At 51.6% G+C, this 17851-nt stretch overlaps 1 protein-coding gene across 1 annotated transcript in view; it reads left to right on the forward strand.

Moving 5' to 3' along the window:
- C16H1orf198 (chromosome 16 C1orf198 homolog) overlaps positions 1-17033 on the forward strand; it is a 30696-nt gene extending 13663 nt beyond the window's left edge. The window contains exons 3-4 of the mRNA XM_065894868.1: positions 13837-14349; positions 16977-17033. Of these exons, the coding sequence (XP_065750940.1) occupies positions 13837-14349; positions 16977-17033 (570 nt within the window). The remainder of the gene's footprint in view (positions 1-13836; positions 14350-16976) is intronic.
- The last annotated feature ends 818 nt before the right edge of the window (positions 17034-17851 follow it).

Genomic DNA, 17851 nt, shown 5'->3' on the forward strand with positions numbered 1-17851 from the left:
GGTCTGCGCAGAGGGCAGGGTGAGCGACGACGTTGTGCCTGGAATTGGAGTCTCCTTCAGGATCTGGACACTGGTTAAGGGGTGGCTGAACCAGCGAGGGTGGCTGGGAGGCAGCCAGGGAGGGTGAGGGGCAGCCTGGGATTGCAGCTTCTGAGCTCCGAGACCCACCCATAAATCCCTTGTCCAGTGACAGGGCAAAGGGAGTTGGAGGTGGCTAGAAGGGACCTCGCCACAGTGACGTTCAGCCAGGGCCGTCAATATTCCTTTTATATGGGCTCCCCAGATGGGTAACTGACAAGCACTACAGTTAAGTCCCCTACGTAGGAACCTTCAAGTTACAAACTTTCAAAGATGGGAACCATCCACGTCAGGTGTGAGGGAAACTGCAGCTTCCTCTGTCTCCTATTGCTGGCGATCCTTTAGCTCTACCGTCTCCCACCTCCTCTCCCTCCTCCAGTCAGTACCTCTTCTTGCCTGTTCACTCGATGCCAGCCCCTGGACGCCAGCTGTTGTCCTGGACTACTGTCCTTTTCAAGGGACTGTACTGTAAGACTAAACATGTTTTATTTTTTGTTTGTTTTTTATGTGTTATTTGTGGGAAAGGTATTTTAAACCTGTTACAGTACAGTACTAGATAGCCCATTGTGTTAGTTGGGTACCTACATACAACTCGTTCTTATGTAGGGGCCTTACTGTAACCCTAGGCAGATGGGCAGTCTGCAGGGGGGAGTGGACAGCCTCGGGGACGGTGGCCCCGAAGGCAGCACAGATGTTACTGGACTGGGCCCTGTGTTTGATGATGTCTCAGTGATGAAGACAGAGAAGTCGAATTAGTTAAAATGCCCCGAGCCCCAAGTCCATCGTGCCCCCCACGAGGATATCTACTCTCGTGAGAATTTACCTTGTTAAATGTCGCTGCGTCAGCCGTTTGTGGGATGGGATGTTTCATCTATTATTACCTTGATGCAGATGACATTCTGGGGCAAGGATGGGGCAGCACCTGGGGCGGCTGCTGAGAATGAGGCTCATTGTGGGAACAGGTGCCGGGAAAAGGTCTCCAGAACAAGGTGTGCTGACCCAGTCCAGCACGGGTCACACTCGTGCTGGTGTTAACTGTCCACAGACACCATCCAGGTCCCTTAGGAGCCTGCATAAATTGAGAAGGCTTGATAAAGTTAAGTCAATATGTGTTGCTCATTTTAATTAACTTATTTGGTTTTTTTTTTTTTAGTAAAACGTATAGTCTTTGTGGCTCAGTTCTGTTTCATTTTTTTTTCCGTTGGAGTATAGTTACGTTACAGTGTTGTGTTAGTTTCTGCTGTACAATGAAGTGAACCAGCTGTATGTATACCTGTATCCCCTCCCTCTTGGACCTCCCTCCCACCACGCCCCTCCCCCCATCCCACCCATCTAGGTCATCACAGAGCACGCACGAGCTGAGCTTCCTGTGCTATACAGCAGGTTCCCACTAGCTATGTGTTTTACACAGGGTGGTGTATTTATGTCAAACCTAATCTCCCAATTCATTTCACATTCCCTTTCAATGAGAGAACCAGCTTATTTCATGAACAGGTGGGCTGTGTCCTCACCTTTTGATTTGAGCTCTCAAAATCACACTTACGTGATTTAAAGTCAGAACTTTGTAGAGGCAAAACAGCGTTCCAGAGAGCAAAGGGCCTTACCCTGCTCTGTCTTCAAGAGTCAGAGTTCCACCACTCGCCTCTCCCCAGCTGAAGCGCGAGTGCCCACCTCTCTGCATTGTCACGCTCTTCCTTAGGACTGAAAGACAGATGAGAACTTTGGAGAGCTGCATGCAGGAGCTGGGTTAGCCAGGGCAGGGTGGCCCTGACCTCCAGCTGCAAGGCTGGACACTCTGTCATTTGATGACTCTGATGCATGGCAGGCACCTCACTCCTTCGCGGCTTGAAGCAGCCATTTCTTTGCTCTTGATTCTGGGGGTCAGTGGTCTGGGCAGAGCTCAGCCAGGCTGTTCTTCTGTGGGCCTCGCCGGGGACCGCTCATGTGTCATCTGACGGCTGATGGGAGCTGGTTGCTGTAGGGTACCTTCTCTTCTGTGTCCGGTTGGGGCCACATGTGTCCAGCGAGCTACGTGTTGGTGGAAGAGTTCCCTCGGGTGAGAGTGGAAGCCGACAGGGTCTTCCGAGGCTGAGGCTTGGGAACCAAAGTATCCCCTCTGCTTTGTTCTAATGGTCAAATGGAGGCACAGTCCAGCCCGGATTTGGGGTGTGAGAACATGGATCGCAGCTGCTGATGGACAGTTGCAGAGAATTTGTGCCATTTCAAATCAAAGACTCCACGCTCTGACAGCCCCGACGGCGGGTCGTTTCATTTGATTGTCTATCATCCACTGGCGTTTTTTTTTGAATTTTAAATTGTGGTGAAATACACATCCCATAAAATGTACCGTCTTAGCCGTTTGTAAGCGTGCGGGTCGGTGGCCTTAAGTGCACTCACACTGCTGTGCGGCTGTCGCCACCATCCATCTCTGGAACTCTGTCATCTTCCCTAACTGCAACTCTGTTCCTTGTAAGCCGGAAGCCCCCTTTCCCCTCCCCCAGCCCCTGGCAACCACCCTTCTACTTCCTGTCTCTATGACATCATTCACTGATTTTTAAAAAAAATCCGGCGGACGTTGATTATCCTTCCGCTCTGGGACAGGCATTATGCTCAAGGCTCAAAGGTGAGTAAACACTTGCTCTCGGCAAAGATCCCAGCGTGGGGATGACGGCGCCTGGGGCGGAACTCACAAGGAGGACCCCTTTAGCCACACGATCCTTCCTCCAGTCATCTTCCTTCATTCACATGACGCATATTTACATACACGTTGGTAGATACGGTCTCGTGCCTTCTGCAGCTATTCACTTCAGCAGACTTTTTTTTTTTTTTTTGGCCGTGCTGCGCGGCACGTGGGATCTTAGTTCCCCGACCAGGGATCGAACCCGCGCCCCCTGCACTGGAAGTGCGGAGTCTTAACCGCTGGACCACCAGGGAGGTCCCCACTTCTGTAGACATTTAAGGATGGCCAACTGAGTGCCTAGCTCTTTCTCAGCTCTGACTTCTCAGCCACCAGTCGATCAGCTGAGGCCAGACCCCAGGTGATGACTTGAGCACAGAGCCGAGAATCTCAGGGATTTGGGATTTCTTCCCAGTCTCTGCATCTCTGTCTGGGCTCCTTCCTTTGGGCCAGCCTGTGGCCGAGGACCCCTGCAGAGACCTGCAGAGCGTGGACGAGCTGGTGCTGTCTGTCCCTGAAAGGCGGCTCTGACGAGGAGAGGCCTCGATGCTGGGCAAGCGCTGCCCGTTTCCTCAGATCGTGCTCGGTCTTCCAGCCTGCCCTCCCCTCCTGAGTCGCCTCCTGCGAAGGCCGGGCCAGGCCTCATGCCTCTGTCGCTCCCGAAGGGAGGCTCCGAGGCAGAAGTGCCCGTCCCGGTCGGGTGAGGTGCCCTTGGTCATCATCTTTCCCCTCATCCATCAGCTTGGCAGGTGTGCTGGGGGCCAGGGCACCTGCAGGGCCCCACGGCGGAGTCCTTTCTCCTGTCCTGAGGTTCCACGGGGAAAACACTCAGCACTTGGAATGCTCCAGAGAGGGGAATCGGGAGGAGAGGATGCTTCGCGCTGCCGCCCCTCTGGGCTGGGGGGTTTACAGGAGACCCCTGCAGAGTCGGGTCAGGCCCTAGCGCCGGGTGGCTGGACTCTGGGGACGCCACGCCCACCGTGCTCGCCTCCCCCCAGGCAGTCTGGATTTTCCCTTTCTGTCTACCCGAGTCCTTCACCTGAGGTTCGGCTGCCTCTTTGGGGATCGTAAGTCAGCTGGGTGGGGATCAGCTCCTTGATCTCCGAGGGTCAACACAGACCACTCCTGGAGTAGGGAGGCCTCTCAGCCGCTCCTCAGGAGGAGAAGTAAGCCTGGGAGCCAGAGCGTCTCCACGGGCTGGGGTCCACACCAGGGATCTGCAGGCACGTCAAATTCTCTCACCCAGGAGGTCAGCATCGCCCCCGCCGCGGGCCAGATGCCGGGGCTCAGGGGCGGCGGTAACGGGCAGGCGGGTTGAATCGAGGAAGAGGGATTGGAGCTTGGGTCTGTCTGTGGCTAACAGGCATCTCTTGCCCACGCGGGACAGAAGGGTGTTCTGTCGGGATGTCCGTACATGGAGCGTTCCCTGGGTTCCCAGGTATGGCTCTGCCTGGCTGTCACCCCTCACCGCCAGCCCAAAGTTTCTGAGAAACGCGGGGCCGTGGAGCCCCGCCATGCTCCCGTCACAGCATCGCTCCTGCTTGGGGACCCTCACGGAGACCCCCGTCTCTGCCCAGCAGTGAAGCCTCCCTCCCCCTCCCCCTGCCCCTCCCCCGTGCCGTCTCCAGCTCACCTTCCTGAGATCCAGAGCAGGCCCGTGGCCCCCTGCTCTGGACCTTTCCTGGCTCTTGGAGGTGCAGTGACCTGTCAGCTCCTCAGCCCAGGGCCCAGCCTGCTGCTGTGGCCCCAAGGGTCCTTCCCACCGGTCTCTTCTCCAGCCCCACAGCCCTGCCCCATGGTACCGACCTCATCTGCCTCAGTGCCTTGCCCAGCCCCCTGGCCCCCAGCCGCCTGTACAGGTCCCACCTGCCCCCAGACCCAGAGCAGATTCCGTCCCTGCGTTTCTCTCAGTTATTGTGACAGCCGGGCAGCTCCCACAGGGCCCCGATCTGTGCTGAGCGCCTTGGGGGCATTTCCTCAGCTAATCCCCACAATGCGCGCTTTGACAGATGAGGAAACAGAGGCCCAGAGTGAGGGGGTGTGAGCTAGATGTCCCAGCCCAGCGCCGTGCGCTTCACCCCTTGCCGCAGCGTCTGCAGCTGTCCCCCTTCTGTGTCCCCTCTGAGAAGCTCTGCGCTAGGCGGACACACGTTAATGCTCTTTGTTGGTGCGTCTTGTCCCTGCGAGACGACAGACACCTGGAGGGCAGAGGCTCCTGTCCTTCCCTTGTGGCCTTATAACCGCAGACTCCTGCACACCCACTGTCTGGTGGGTGTCTGGTGGGTTTTCCCCAGGCTCGTTGCCATGGGGCCCAACAGCTGGGCCCTATCCATCGTCTGCCCGGCTCCCTGGTGAAAATACAGGAGCGTCCTCTAGTCCCTGGGGCCTCGCGGTTAGGGGCAGGTGGTCCCCAGACCCTGTGCCCCCTGCCCCGCTGGCCTGGAGGGTCGGACACCCCCAGTCTCAGTGGCTAGGCCGTGCTGTCTCTTCCCCACCGGCTTGTCATCTACTAATTTTTAGATTCTAAGAGTTTTTCGTATCTTCCCCTCTTCTTATTCCTTTTCCTCCTTTGGCGGGGGAGGTGGAGGAGGGTAAATGTTAAATGGTTTGTGAATCTATTAGGATTTGCTCCAGTAAAGAAAGCTATTGTATCTTCTGACAATGTTTCTGCAGCCTTCATCTCAGCAATTCAGACCCGCCAGAGGCCGCCAAGCCAAACAGTTAGTTTTGGTCGCCTGCACCCTCCTTTACTGAAATATTACACATTCCTCTCTAGTGAGTGGGACGTAAAAATAGACACTGGGCTCAGTTTTGGGCTTTCTGTTTTTAGAACGGACGTGGCCAGCTAAGACCCAGTTTCCCACATGGGGAGGCTGACACCCAGGCCCAGCTCAGTGCGTAGCCCTGGGGCTCCAGCCGGGGCGCCTGGGACGTAGAGGGAAGCGCCGTCAGCATCGCTGTGAGGAGGGGAGAGGGCTTCCTGAGTGCCCCTCACTGTTCCGTCTCAGCCATCTCGTGTAGGACTGCGGGCTTGAGTCCCCCTCCGGCTTGCTGTGCGAGCTGGGGGCTGCTCTTCACCTGGAGCAGCCTCCTGGGCAGCCTCCTGTCACTGGGCCCCGCTCGGCGCAGGGCACCGGGTTCCCGAGAGCTTTGTCCACACCTGGAAAAACGGACTTTTCCCAGAAATCAGAAGATTGCACGGGAACTTCCTGACTTGCTGGCGTTCATCACAGACTCCAGACGCAGCCCCCTGCTGGGCTGTCAGGTCCGCGAGGCAGGGCTGGCCTCCCCTGGTCACTGATCGGCTCCAGTGTCAGAGGGCCCCCTTGCATAGCCTCAGGGCCACGTGGGAAGGTGAGGTCAGAGACCCTGTCGGAAGCACAGGCTCTGTGGGGGGGTCCAGGGGCAACACGGTGGCTGCAGTACATCCCTGTGGGGAGTGTCTCAGCTGATTCCACGCCAGACACCGGGCCAGGATGGGGCTTCAGAGTCGCGCTTACTTCCAGACGCAGACACGGCCCGCGTGTCCCAGCCATGGGCACCACGCCCCCAGTGACCAGAGGAAGGCAGGGAGGGGCCAGCGCCCGGAGGGGATCCAGTGGGAGTACTGCTGACCCCCCAGGAAGCTTAGATGCCTCTGACCAAGCAGAACAGGAGCAGAGCCCAGTAGCCTGCGTTTACTGAGTGAGCACTTACTATGTGCCGGGCCTCGTTCTAAAACAACAGCCCAGGGAGTAAGAATACTCCGATTTTACTAGAGAAGAAAAGAGTCCAGGCTCAGGCTGGGTCATTGGTGGGTTTGCCCTTTACCAAGAGGAGCTGGCTTGGGGAAGAAGGTAGCTGTGGCTTCGGGCCAGTGAGCAGGAGACGCCTCTGAAGGGGACCTGGGGCTTAGGGCACCTCCCGGGAGAAAGCACGGGAGGAAGCAGAGGCGCCAGCTGAGCCCTGGTCTGGGAGGGAAGGGGGCGGCCCAGGGAGGGTGGAGTCACCGAGCAAAAAGCAATGAAAGCTCTCCTAAAGCACAGAGGGAGCTGCAGTGCAGGTGCCACTTCTGTGTGACCTGGACAACAGCGCGTCTTTGAAAATGACCAGGAGCCCCTCTTCACCATGTCCTGGTCCAGTTTTGCTGGCGTTCTGGGGTCTTGGAGCCAAGTAAGATGAACTCTGGTCAGGAAAAAGGACCCTTTGCCCCTCTTCTTCTTTCTTTGCCCGCCCCTTCCCAACAGGCACGTGTTTTAAACACAAACCGCAAACCTTTGCCCTTTGGGGCGAGGAGCGGGAAAGAAAGAGACCCTCCAGTGCAGCTGATCAAGGAGGACTGCTTCTTAAAAGGGGGTTATAGTCATATTTTATTTGCAGAATGGAAAACAACAAATGCCTGGGCAAAAAGGCTCAGAAGCTGACACACTAGAACGTTTTTTCTTCTGTAAGTTCTTGTTTTCCCCATTTTCACCCCGGGGCGCCCCAAACCAAGTAGCCATCCCCGTCAGCCTGGCCCTCTCTTCTACCAAGACGTCACCCTCCCTGAGGGGCTCTCACGAGGGCTCCGGTAGCCCAAGGAGCCCTGAAAGCCTCCGTGGTTCTGTTGCAGGTTGTCACTCCAGCCAGCTAAGTGCTGCGCGGTGCCCTGATCGAGGACCTGAAGCAGTCCTGGAACCACTGCGGCTGACTTCTCTCCCCAGCATGCCTGGCTCGGCCCAGTGTGGTCCTGTGCCTAGACTCATGTTCAGCCCAGCTTTCCGGGAGCTTCTCCCCACTGGAGAGATGGCTGATCCTAAAAGAGCCTAGTGTTTGACGAACCACTCAAAGTGTTTTCTTTACCCCGCAATTTCCCGATCTATCTCAACTCTGTTCTCTCAGGCTCAGTCCCCACTTCCAAGCTATTTCTAGCACTTTGCTTATTTAAAGAACTCATCATCTCTGTGCCCACATTCTCCTTGTATTTTATTGTGGAGTTTGGAAATATGCAGAGTATTGAGAATGACTCACTCAGAAACAGCCCTTTAAAAATCAGATTAGGTCACTGACATACAGAAATCCTGCCACGTATGGGGATCGCTGTTGTTCACATGGACATCGTCCCTGGCGGCCACTGGCTTTTTAGATGTGGTGTGATGCCCAGCACAGCTGCAGGCCTCGGAATCACTTGCTCCAGATTGAAATCCCAGCTGCTCTTAATGGACTAGTGACCTAGGACAATTCACTCATTTGCTCCAGACCTCCATTTTCTCCGTTGTAGAATAAAAACTTTTTAGGAGAAAAGCCCAACAACAAAGAAAACTGTGCCTGGTGCACTGGATGTGCTCAGAGTCTGCATTTGTTCTGAGCTCCAGCACCTGAGCTTTGATGGTTTGTTTTTTTTTTAATGTCTAGATTAAAAAAAAATTCTTTTTATTGAAGTGTAGTTGATTTACAACGTTGTGCCGCTCTCTGCTACACAGCAGTGACTCAGTTATACACGTACAGACGTTCTTGTTTCATATTCTTTTCCATTATGGCTTATCACAGGATATTCAATATAGTTCCCTGTGCTCTACAGTATGATCTTGTTGCTTATCCATCCTGTATGTAATAGTTTACATCTGCTAACCCCAAACTCCCAGTCTATCCCTCTCCCTCCCCACTGGCAACCACAAGTCTGTCCTCTACGTCTGTGAGTCTGTTTCTGTTTTGTAGATCGGTTCATCTGTGCCACATTTTGGATTCCACATATAAGTGATATCATATGATATTTGTCTTCCTCTTTCTGACTTACTTCCATTAGTATAATAATCCCTAGTTGCATCCATGTTGCTGCAAATGGCATGTTTTCATTCTTTTTTTATGGCTGAGTAGTATTCCATTGTTTATATGTACCACATCTTTATCCATTCACCTGTCAATGGACATTTAGGTTGTTTCCTAAACATGTCTCCATGTTTGGGCTGTTGTGAACAGTGCTGCTGTGAACATACGGGTGCATGTTTCTTTCTGAATTATAGTTTTGTCCGGGTATATTCCCAGGAGTGGGATTGCTGGATCATATGGCAATTCTATTTTTAGTTTTCTGAGGAACCTCCATACTGTTTTCCATAGTGGCTGGACCAACTTACATTCTCACCAACAGTGTAGGAGGGTTCCCTTTTCTCCACATCGTCTCCAGCATTTGTTATTTGTAGACTTTTTAGTGATGACCATTCTGACCGGTGTGAGGTGGTACCACTTTGTAGTTCTGATTTGCATTTCTCTAATAATTAGTGATGTTGAGCATCTTTTCATGTGCCTACTGGCCACCTATATGTCTTCTTTGGAGAAATGTTTGTTAGGGTCTTCTGCCCATTTTTGGATTGGGTTATTTGTTTTTTTGTTGTTGAGTTGTACATATATTTTGGAGATTAAGCCCTTGTTGGCTGCATCATTTGCAAATATTTTCTCCCAGTCTGTAGGTTGCCTTTTCGGGTTTTCTTTTATGGCTTTCTTTGCTGCACAAAAGCTTGTAAGTTTGACTAGGTCCCATTTGTTTACTTTTGTTTTTATTTCTGTTGCCTTGGGAGACCAACCTAAGGAAACATTGGTACGATTTATGTCAGAGAATGTTTTGCCTGTGTTCTCTTCTAGGAGTTTTATGGTGTCTTGTCTTATGTTTAAGTCTTTAAGCCATTTTGAGTTTATTTTTGTGTATGGTGTGAGGGTGTGTTCGAACGTCATTGATTTACATGCGGCTGTCCAACTTCCCCAACACCGCTTGCTGAAGAGACTGTCTTTTTCCCATTTTATATTCTTGCCTCCTTTGTTGAAGATCAATTGACTGTAGGTGTGTGGGTTTATTTCTGGGTTCTTTATTCTGTTCCATTTATCCGTATGCCTGTTTTTGTAGTGATACCACACGGTTTTGATTACTGTAGCTTTGTAGTATTGTCTGAAGTCTAGGAGAGTTATGCCTCCTGCTTTGTTTTTTATTTTTTCCTCAGGATTGCTCTAGCAATTCTGCGTCTTTTATGGTTCCATATACATTTTTGGGTTATTTGTTCTAGTTCTGTGAAAAATGTCATGGGTAATTTGATAGGGATTGCATTAAATCTGTAAATTGCTTTGGGTAGTATTGCCATTTTAGCAATGTTCATTCTTCCAGTCCAAGTGCATGGGATATATTTCCATTTCTTTGAATCCTCTTTTATTTCCTTTATTAATGTTTTATAGTTCTCAGTGTATAAATCACCTCCTTGGTCAGGTTTATTCCTAGGTTTTTTTTTTCTTTTTGGTGTAATTTTAAAAAGCTTTTTTTTTGTTTGTTTGGGTGTTTTTACATTCCCTTTCTGACATTTCACTGTTAGTGTCAAGGAATGCAACTGATTTCTGAACGTTAATCTTGTATCTTGCTACTTTGCTGCATTCATTTATTAGATCTAGTAGTTTTTGTGTGGAGTCCTTAGGGTTTTCTATATATAGTATCATGTAATCTGCATATAGTAACAATTTTACTTCTTCCCTTTCAACTTGGATACCTTTTATTTCTTTTTCTTGTCTGATTGCTGTGGCTAGGACTTCCAATTCTATGTTAAAGAGAAGTGGAGAGAGTGGACATCCTTGTCTTGTTCCAGATTTTAGTGGGAAGGCTTTCAGCTTTTCACTGTTGAGTATTGTATTGGCTGTGGGTTTGTCATAAATAGCTTTTATTATGTTGAGATATGTTCCCTCTATTCCCACTTTGGTAAGAGTTTTTAATCGTGAATGAATGTTGAATTTTGTCAAATGCTTTTTCTGCATCTATTGAGATGATCATGTGGTTTTGGACTTTTCTTTTGTTAATGTGGTGTGCGTTGATTGATTTGCGTATGTTGAACCATCCTTGTGAACCTGGGATGAATCCCACTCGGTTGAGGTGTGTGATCTTTTTTATGTGTTGTTGGATTTGGTTTGCTAATATTTTGTTGAGAATTTTTGCATCTATATTCATGAAATATATTGTCCTGTAATTTTCTTTTTTAGTGGTGTCTTTGTCTGGTTTTGGTATCCGGGTGATGGTGGCTTCATAGAATGTCTTTGGGAGCGTTCCCTCCTCTTCAGTCTTTTGGAAGAGTTTGAGAAGAATCAGTATAAATTCTTCTCTGTATGTTTGGTAGAATTCACCTGTGAAGCCATCTGGTCCTGGACTTTTGTTTGTAGGAATTTTTTTTATTACAGATTCTACTTCACTTCTAGTGATCAGTCTGTTCAAATTATCTATTTCTTCTTGATTCAATTTTGGTGGTCTGTAAGTTTCTAGAAAGTTGTCCATTTCTTCTAGGTTGTCAAATTTGTTGGCATGTAATTGTTCATAGTATTCTCTTATGGTTTTTTTGTATTTCTGCAGTAACAGTTGAGATTTCTCCTTTTTCATTTCTTATTTTATTTGGGTTCTTTCTCTTTTCTTCTTGGTGAGCCTGGCTAGAGGTTTGTCAGTCTTGTTTACCCTTTCAAAGGACCAGCTCTTGGTTTTGTTAATTTTTTCTATGTTTTTTTTAACCTCTGTTTTTTTTTTTCCGGTATGCGGGCCTCTCACTGTTGTGGCCCTTCCCGTTGCGGAGCACAGCCTCCAGACACGCAGGCTCAGCGGCTATGTCTCACGGGCCTAGCCGCTCTGCGGCATGTGGGATCTTCCTGGACCTGGGCACGAACCTGTGTCCCCTGCATCGGCAGGCGGACTCTCAACCACTGCGCCACCAGGGAAGCCCCTAACCTCTGTTTTATTTATTTCCTCCCTGATATTTATTATTTCCTTCCTTCTGCTGACTTTAGGTTTCTGTTCTTCTTTTTCTAATCCTTTTAGGTGATAAGTTAGTTTGTTTACTTGAGATTTGTCTTGTTTTCTGATGAAGGCCCAGCCCCCTCCCCAGGGTCTGACCCCCCAGAAGCCTGAGCCTCAGCACCCAGCCCCCATCTGCTCCAGCAGTGGAGCAGACAAGCGCCTCAGGCTGGGGAGTGCCGGTCTGCACAGACCCTCTGTGCAGGTCTCTCTCCGCTTTGCCCTCTGCACACCTGTTGCTGTGCTATGCTATGAGGCTCTGAATGGGCTTTGTTGTTTTTCCTTGGGTTCTATTTCTTATATCCCTGAGCTTCAAGGCAGCCTGTGCTTGTGTTTGGAGCTGGAGTTCCTTGTGGCCGCATCATCTTGAGGAGAGACCTGTGGCCATCAGCATCTGGGCTTTTAGGAAAAGTCTCAGCCAGAGAGAAGTGAAGGCGTAGGCATTAAAGTAATAGAGAACCACGTCAGCACAGTTTTAAATGATACTCAGTGACAACACGGAAGCAGTGGCTGCAGTTGCTACTCCGATATATAGCTGGCAGCAGTAGACATCAGGGCAGCCCCTGGCAAACAGATTTGGTATGCACCCAAAACCACAATAACAGAAAGGTTTAAACCTGTTGTAGTTTGCTACTTCACTTCTGGAAATCTGTCTGAAGAAATTAACTCCAAATGGGGGAGAGCTGTATACATGAAGATGTTCTGGCAGCCTCAGTTATAACAACAGAAATTAAAAGCAGCAAACTGATAAAAAGAAAATGGGAAAGTAGATGGTGGGACAGCCACTCAATGAAATATCTTGTGCCCATTCAAACTAATGATTACAAAGACAGCATAACACCACTGATGACGCTTCTGGTTAAGTGAAGAAACGATACCCAAAATTATATGCATAACAGAACTGCAACGTCATAAAATACGTATCTGAGAAAGATTACACGAAACTACACAAGCTAATAGAGATTATGGGAAGAGGGAAAGGTTATGAATGATTTTTTCTACTTCCTCAAATTTCAGTATGTAGTTTTAATACTTTTATTTTTAAAAGAAGAAGAGGAAGGGGATGTATGAGGGAGCGGAAGTGGAGAGGAAGAGAAGAATGTTCCGGTTTAATTTGAGAGACGCCCGAGGCAGCAGACTGTTCACTCTGCAGGGCTTGGGGACGCCACCCTCCAGGGTGCTCCACCGTAAGGAGGCGTTAGGTTTCCGCTCAGTGCTTTGTTGGTCAGAACAGCTCAGCCCTACCACTTTTAGAGGTCACAGTGGTTAGCAGCATCAGATCAAGGAAAGTGTTTCTGGGGCACTTGGATGTGGGGTGTGGACCCTGTCCTGCCCTCGGGGGTTCCCCACCTCACAGGGCCAGGACCAGCTGAGAGCAGCAGGGTGGCACCGAGGAGATCACGGGAGAGGAAGACTGTCTTGTCAGCTCGGGCAGCTGTGACAGATACCGCAGACTGGGGGCATCCAGTAACAGACGTCTGCTTCTCACAGTTCTGGGGCTGGGAGTCCGGGATCACGGTGCCAGCAGGGTTGGTCCTGGGGAGACCCTCTTCCTGATTTGCAGACAGCTGCCTTCTCAGTGTCCTTACATGGTGCAGAAAGAGAGCATCTCTCGGGGCACTAATCCTGTCCTGGGGGCTCCACCCTCATGACCTCACCTAAACCTCCTGAAGGCCCTGCCTTCAAATACTAACTTCGGGAGTTCGACCTTCAACATGTGAATTTGGGGCACACAAACATGCAGTGTGTAGCGGGCGTGCAGGCGGAGTGTGGGATGGAGGCGTGGGAGGGGGATCACATCTTTGCAGCCGCACACAGGCCTGCCCTTGACTTTCTTGGTTTAGTCCAGGGAAGCAGGGTCTGGCTGCTGGTTTTTCCTTCACCCTTGCTGGCTGCCATCGGTCAGGAAGGCAGAGGCCCGTGAGGTGGGGACTTGGTTCTGGGTTTTGACCCTCACTGCAGTGCTGTCGTGCTGGCTGTGCACCCTTCCTTGTCACCCCCAGGGGGGCAGTCACCCTCCTCAGGAAGAGGCGGGAGTCCCTCCTGAAGAGGCGGGTGGGTGATCTGCCCACCAAGCAGAGGCCTTAGTCGCCAGTCAGGTTCAGGAGTCCGAGCTGTTCGTAGCCTCCAGTGTGACAGGGTGTGACGGCTCTCAAAGCTTGTGCCGCGTTTCAGGGCTGTGATGGCGGACAGGCAGTGCCAGCAAATGGACAGCAGGCGGCGCTGTTGCTACTGGGGGGACGTGTGGGCCGGCACACCTGTCCCGTTGACCGCATGTGTCGCTCTCTTCTTTCCCTCCCTCCCCGCATCCCGCTAGAGTCAGATGGAGTTCAGCGTGTCCTTCTTGTCCATCCAAGAGCCGAGCTGCAGCACTTCCACCGAGCCCAGGCCGCTGTCCAAAGCTCCTCAGGGCGCGCAGGCCCTCCGACCCTCCCAGGGCAGCAAGTCCTCCAGCCTGGATGCTCTGGGTCCTGCCACCCGGAAGGAAGAGGAAGCGTCCTTCTGGAAGATCAATGCAGAGCGGTCCCGCGGGGAGGGCCCTGAGGCCGAGTTCCAGTCGCTGACCCCCAGCCAGATCAAGTCTATGGAGAAGGGGGAAAAGGTCTTGCCTGTCTGTTACCGGCAGGAGCCCGCCCCGAAGGCCAGGGAGGCCAAGGTGGAAAAGTCCAGCAGCCTGCGCCAGGAGCAGTGGGTCCTGCCCAGCATCAGCGTGGAGCGAGAGAGACCCCAGCCCGCCCAGGCCTGCGGCAGCCCGCTGAGCGAAGCCGCCGCCTCCGAGCCCGTGGGGGACACGGAGGGTGCTCTGTTCTCGGAACCCGTGCCTGTACAGGTGGGTACCTTGCTTCAGGCCAGGGGCTCCTTCCTCCCGAGTGAGCAGGGCCACCTCACGTGGGTGGGCGGACCACAGATGCCCCCATTTTCCCCTTCCTCTGCCATCCCTCGGCGGACTTCTGGGTTCAGGTCTGCTGGGTTGTCCCTCAGCTTGGCGACCAACACGTAGGCAGGAGACGTATTCCGTGAAGCCGTCTGGTGCCGTGACCTGTTTGCCTGTTCCGTGGTTGTGTCCCAGATGCCCACCACCCTTCCCCAGTTGTGTGAGGGCAGGTACGGAAGGGACGCAGGGGGCAGTGAGCAGAGGACTCGAGGGGGAAGGCGGCAGTGTGGGTGGGTTTTGGATGCCGGCTCCACGGCTCCACGCAGGGGCCTGGGAGGCTGGGCTGCAGTGTCGGTGAGGAAGGGACCCGCAGATGTCCCGAGGGACATGGGGGAAGTGGCTGGGACCCCAAGCCTCTGCCAGGAGAGCAGCCATGCTTGTTTGGGGACCACGGGAGACTTGCTTCAGGAATGATGGGCTGCTTCTCGTTTCCACGCAAAACAGGGTTAGGTGTCCAGGGAGGAGTCCTAAAGAAAGGACTTCTTTCTGGGAACAGAGGGAAAGGAAGAGAAAGATGTGAGAGGTTCACTGCAGTGCCGTGTGTCGTGAAGAAAGGGCCCTACAGGAGAATAGGCAGCGTGGGTGGCTTCTCCATGCTTTCCCAGTTTTGTGGAGCACCAACTGTTGTCTTTACCAGCTGTTCTGCATTGCTTGAGAAAACTCAGCAAAGGGAAGAGAAAATGTTTGGTTAAGGGTCACCCAAAACCAAAATAAATAAATAAATAGGTAGGTGTATATCAGAGGGAGGCTGTGTTTTGTTTTGTTTTTAATAAATTTATTTATTTTATTTATTTTTGGCTGCATTGGGTCTTCGTTGCTGCGCGCGGGCTTTCTCTAGTTGCGGGGAGCGGGGGCTACTCTTTGTTGCGGTGCGTGGGCTTCTCATTGCGGTGGCTTCTCTTGTTGTGGGGCACAGGCTCTAGGCTCAAGGGCTTCAGTAGCTGTTGCTCGCGGGCTCTAGAGGGCAGGCTCAGTAGTTGTGGCTCGTGGGCTCTAGAGTGCAGGCCCAGTAGTTGTGGCTCGTGGGCTCTAGAGCGCAGGCCCAGTAGTTGCGGTGCATGGGCTTAGTTGCTCTGTGGCATGTGGGATCCTCCCGGGCCAGGGATCAAACCCGTGTCCCCTGCAGTGGCAGGCGGGTTCTTAACCACTGCGCCAGCAGGGCAGCCCCTGGCTGTGGGTTTTGTTGTTGAGCTGTGGTCATCCTCTGGGTGTTTCCTGGATTGGGGTTCCAGGCATGTCCACGCTTCTCTAGGCAGATGACCTACCTAGTCAGTTGTCCTCCCGAAGAAGGGGAGCCCTGGGACGGGAGGCCCTCTGCCTTCCATCGTCCAGCCTGTCCCTCCTTTCAGGGTCTCCCGCCGTCTTAGGCCGGCACTTTGGGCCCCTCCCTTGCCGCCTCTGGTGCCCGGCTCCATCTCCGCCCTAATCTTCCTGCCTGGCGTTCTCTCTCCGACACTCCACAGTGGGGTCTACTTCCTCCAAAGGAAGCATCTATATAAGCTACGTGAGGGTCTTCATCGTAACGAGACGCGGGAAAGCGTGTGTGTGGGGTTGGGGGCTGTGAGTAGGACAGAGCACCTGAAACCCTTTGAAAGAACAGATTTATGGGTGCACAGCACAGCGTGAAGTGCGGCTGCACGTAAGACACTGGTAGGAACCCAGAAAAAGGAACGTGTGCCTGAACGCCTTTGGCTTTTCGGGCTCTGGCTCAACCTGAGAGGCAGCAAAACTGGGCCTGGGACGTGCTTCAGAGGGAGCCGTTCAGCTCTGTGGCCTCTGCGTCAGCATCTTCTGTTTGCCGGTGTGTGGAGAGCACAGGGTCAAGGCTCCCTCGCTCGGGAAGACTGCGGCCACCGGGGAAACACGCACTCGTGTTAGACCCGGGAGACGGGCCTCTCACCTCAGGCGGCTGGCGGAAGCCTGTGCAAATGTGTCTGAATTAGCGGCCTGTGCTCACAGACGGCCCTTTAAACCAACCCCATGTCTTGTGAGTGGGCAGTCTGTGACCTGAAGAATGGCCCTGGGTTAGGGAAGATCACTCCAGAACCTTCCACATCATCTGAAAAGAATAAACTTTACATCCTTTCTCCATATTTTTCACTCCCTCAACTTGGTAATTTATTTTATTTTGTTTCGTCTGTCAGTGTGTGTGTGTGTTTCATATTAGGCTCATATGAGACTTGTAACTTGTTCTCTCACTCCACAGTGACTAAATTTTAACGTGCCCATCATTCAAACATAGAAAAGCTATGTTCTTCTCCTTTTCTCTGTGGGTAGGTTCCGCAGGCTGCCCTCGGACATGCCTGGGGACGGAGCGGGGTACGTGTTGGATCCTGGCGGAGTGTGGCTTGCACTGAGCTTTATTTAACTTTCTGGTTCCCAGCACTGAGGCAAATTGAGGTCAGGGAGCCTCTGAGACGGGAGCAGACTATTTCATTTGGGTCATTTTAAATGAGGTGCTGTTTTTAGCTTATGCTAACTTAGTCTCATGCCTTATTTTGGTGTTTTTGTCCCTTCTACAGGTCAGCTCAAGTAATGTCATCTTGAAGACAGGATTTGATTTTCTGGACAATTGGTAAAATGTGTTAGGCAAAACAAACCAATAATCCCAAAATGTTTTCCAAAGTGGTGTGGCGAAGGAGAAGAAGGGCAGCGTTCCCCTGTGTCTTTTGATAGTTTCTGTACACTCTTTTCTTAACCGTTTGGAAACTGGTAAATTTTGCCTTGTCCAGCTTTCCAGATTTTTCCCGTTTTGGTAAGACCAGATACCTGTGCTATTTTCAACGATTTGATTAACAGAAGTTTTACATTTGGAATTTTAAAAAAACTCTTAGGAATTCAGTAAACCTTGTAAATAAAAGTTCTGTTCTAACTCCACCCAATTTTTTCCCCCTCCTCAGAGAAAGATGTTTCTCAACCCTGTCACAAAAATCATAAAGTGATTTCCATCTCCTCTCCTGTATCCCCTCCCTTTTAGAAATGCACAGGGCTCCTTTCAGTGGGTGGCTGTCCTCAGCAATAATGGTGCTGGATGCTGGCTGTGCCCATGGGGAGACCTGCCCCACGTGGCAGGAGTCCTCAACGCCACGCTCCGGCTGTCCAGGCTTCCCTTGCTGAAGCCACACTTCTGCATCACGTGCCACCCTTCATTCTCACGTCATTTCCAGGAAACAGGTTGTTGGCACGTGATGGAGGTCGTCTTTAGGCTGCCGTGGTACTTATTCAAACTATTCATCATTGTTTATTAACGAGTTGCATGTTTAGAAGTTTTGTATTAACTTTACATTATTTTGTACCTAGATGTAGGAGTTGTAGGGCTACCACTTTTCTTGGGTTTGTACCAGTTTCCCTTTGGAAGTTCTTTGCTACTTCTGGGGCCTGTTGGGTGTTTCCTGTC

Source organism: Phocoena phocoena, chromosome 16, assembly GCF_963924675.1.
Source record: "Phocoena phocoena chromosome 16, mPhoPho1.1, whole genome shotgun sequence".
Lineage (NCBI taxonomy): Eukaryota > Metazoa > Chordata > Mammalia > Artiodactyla > Phocoenidae > Phocoena > Phocoena phocoena.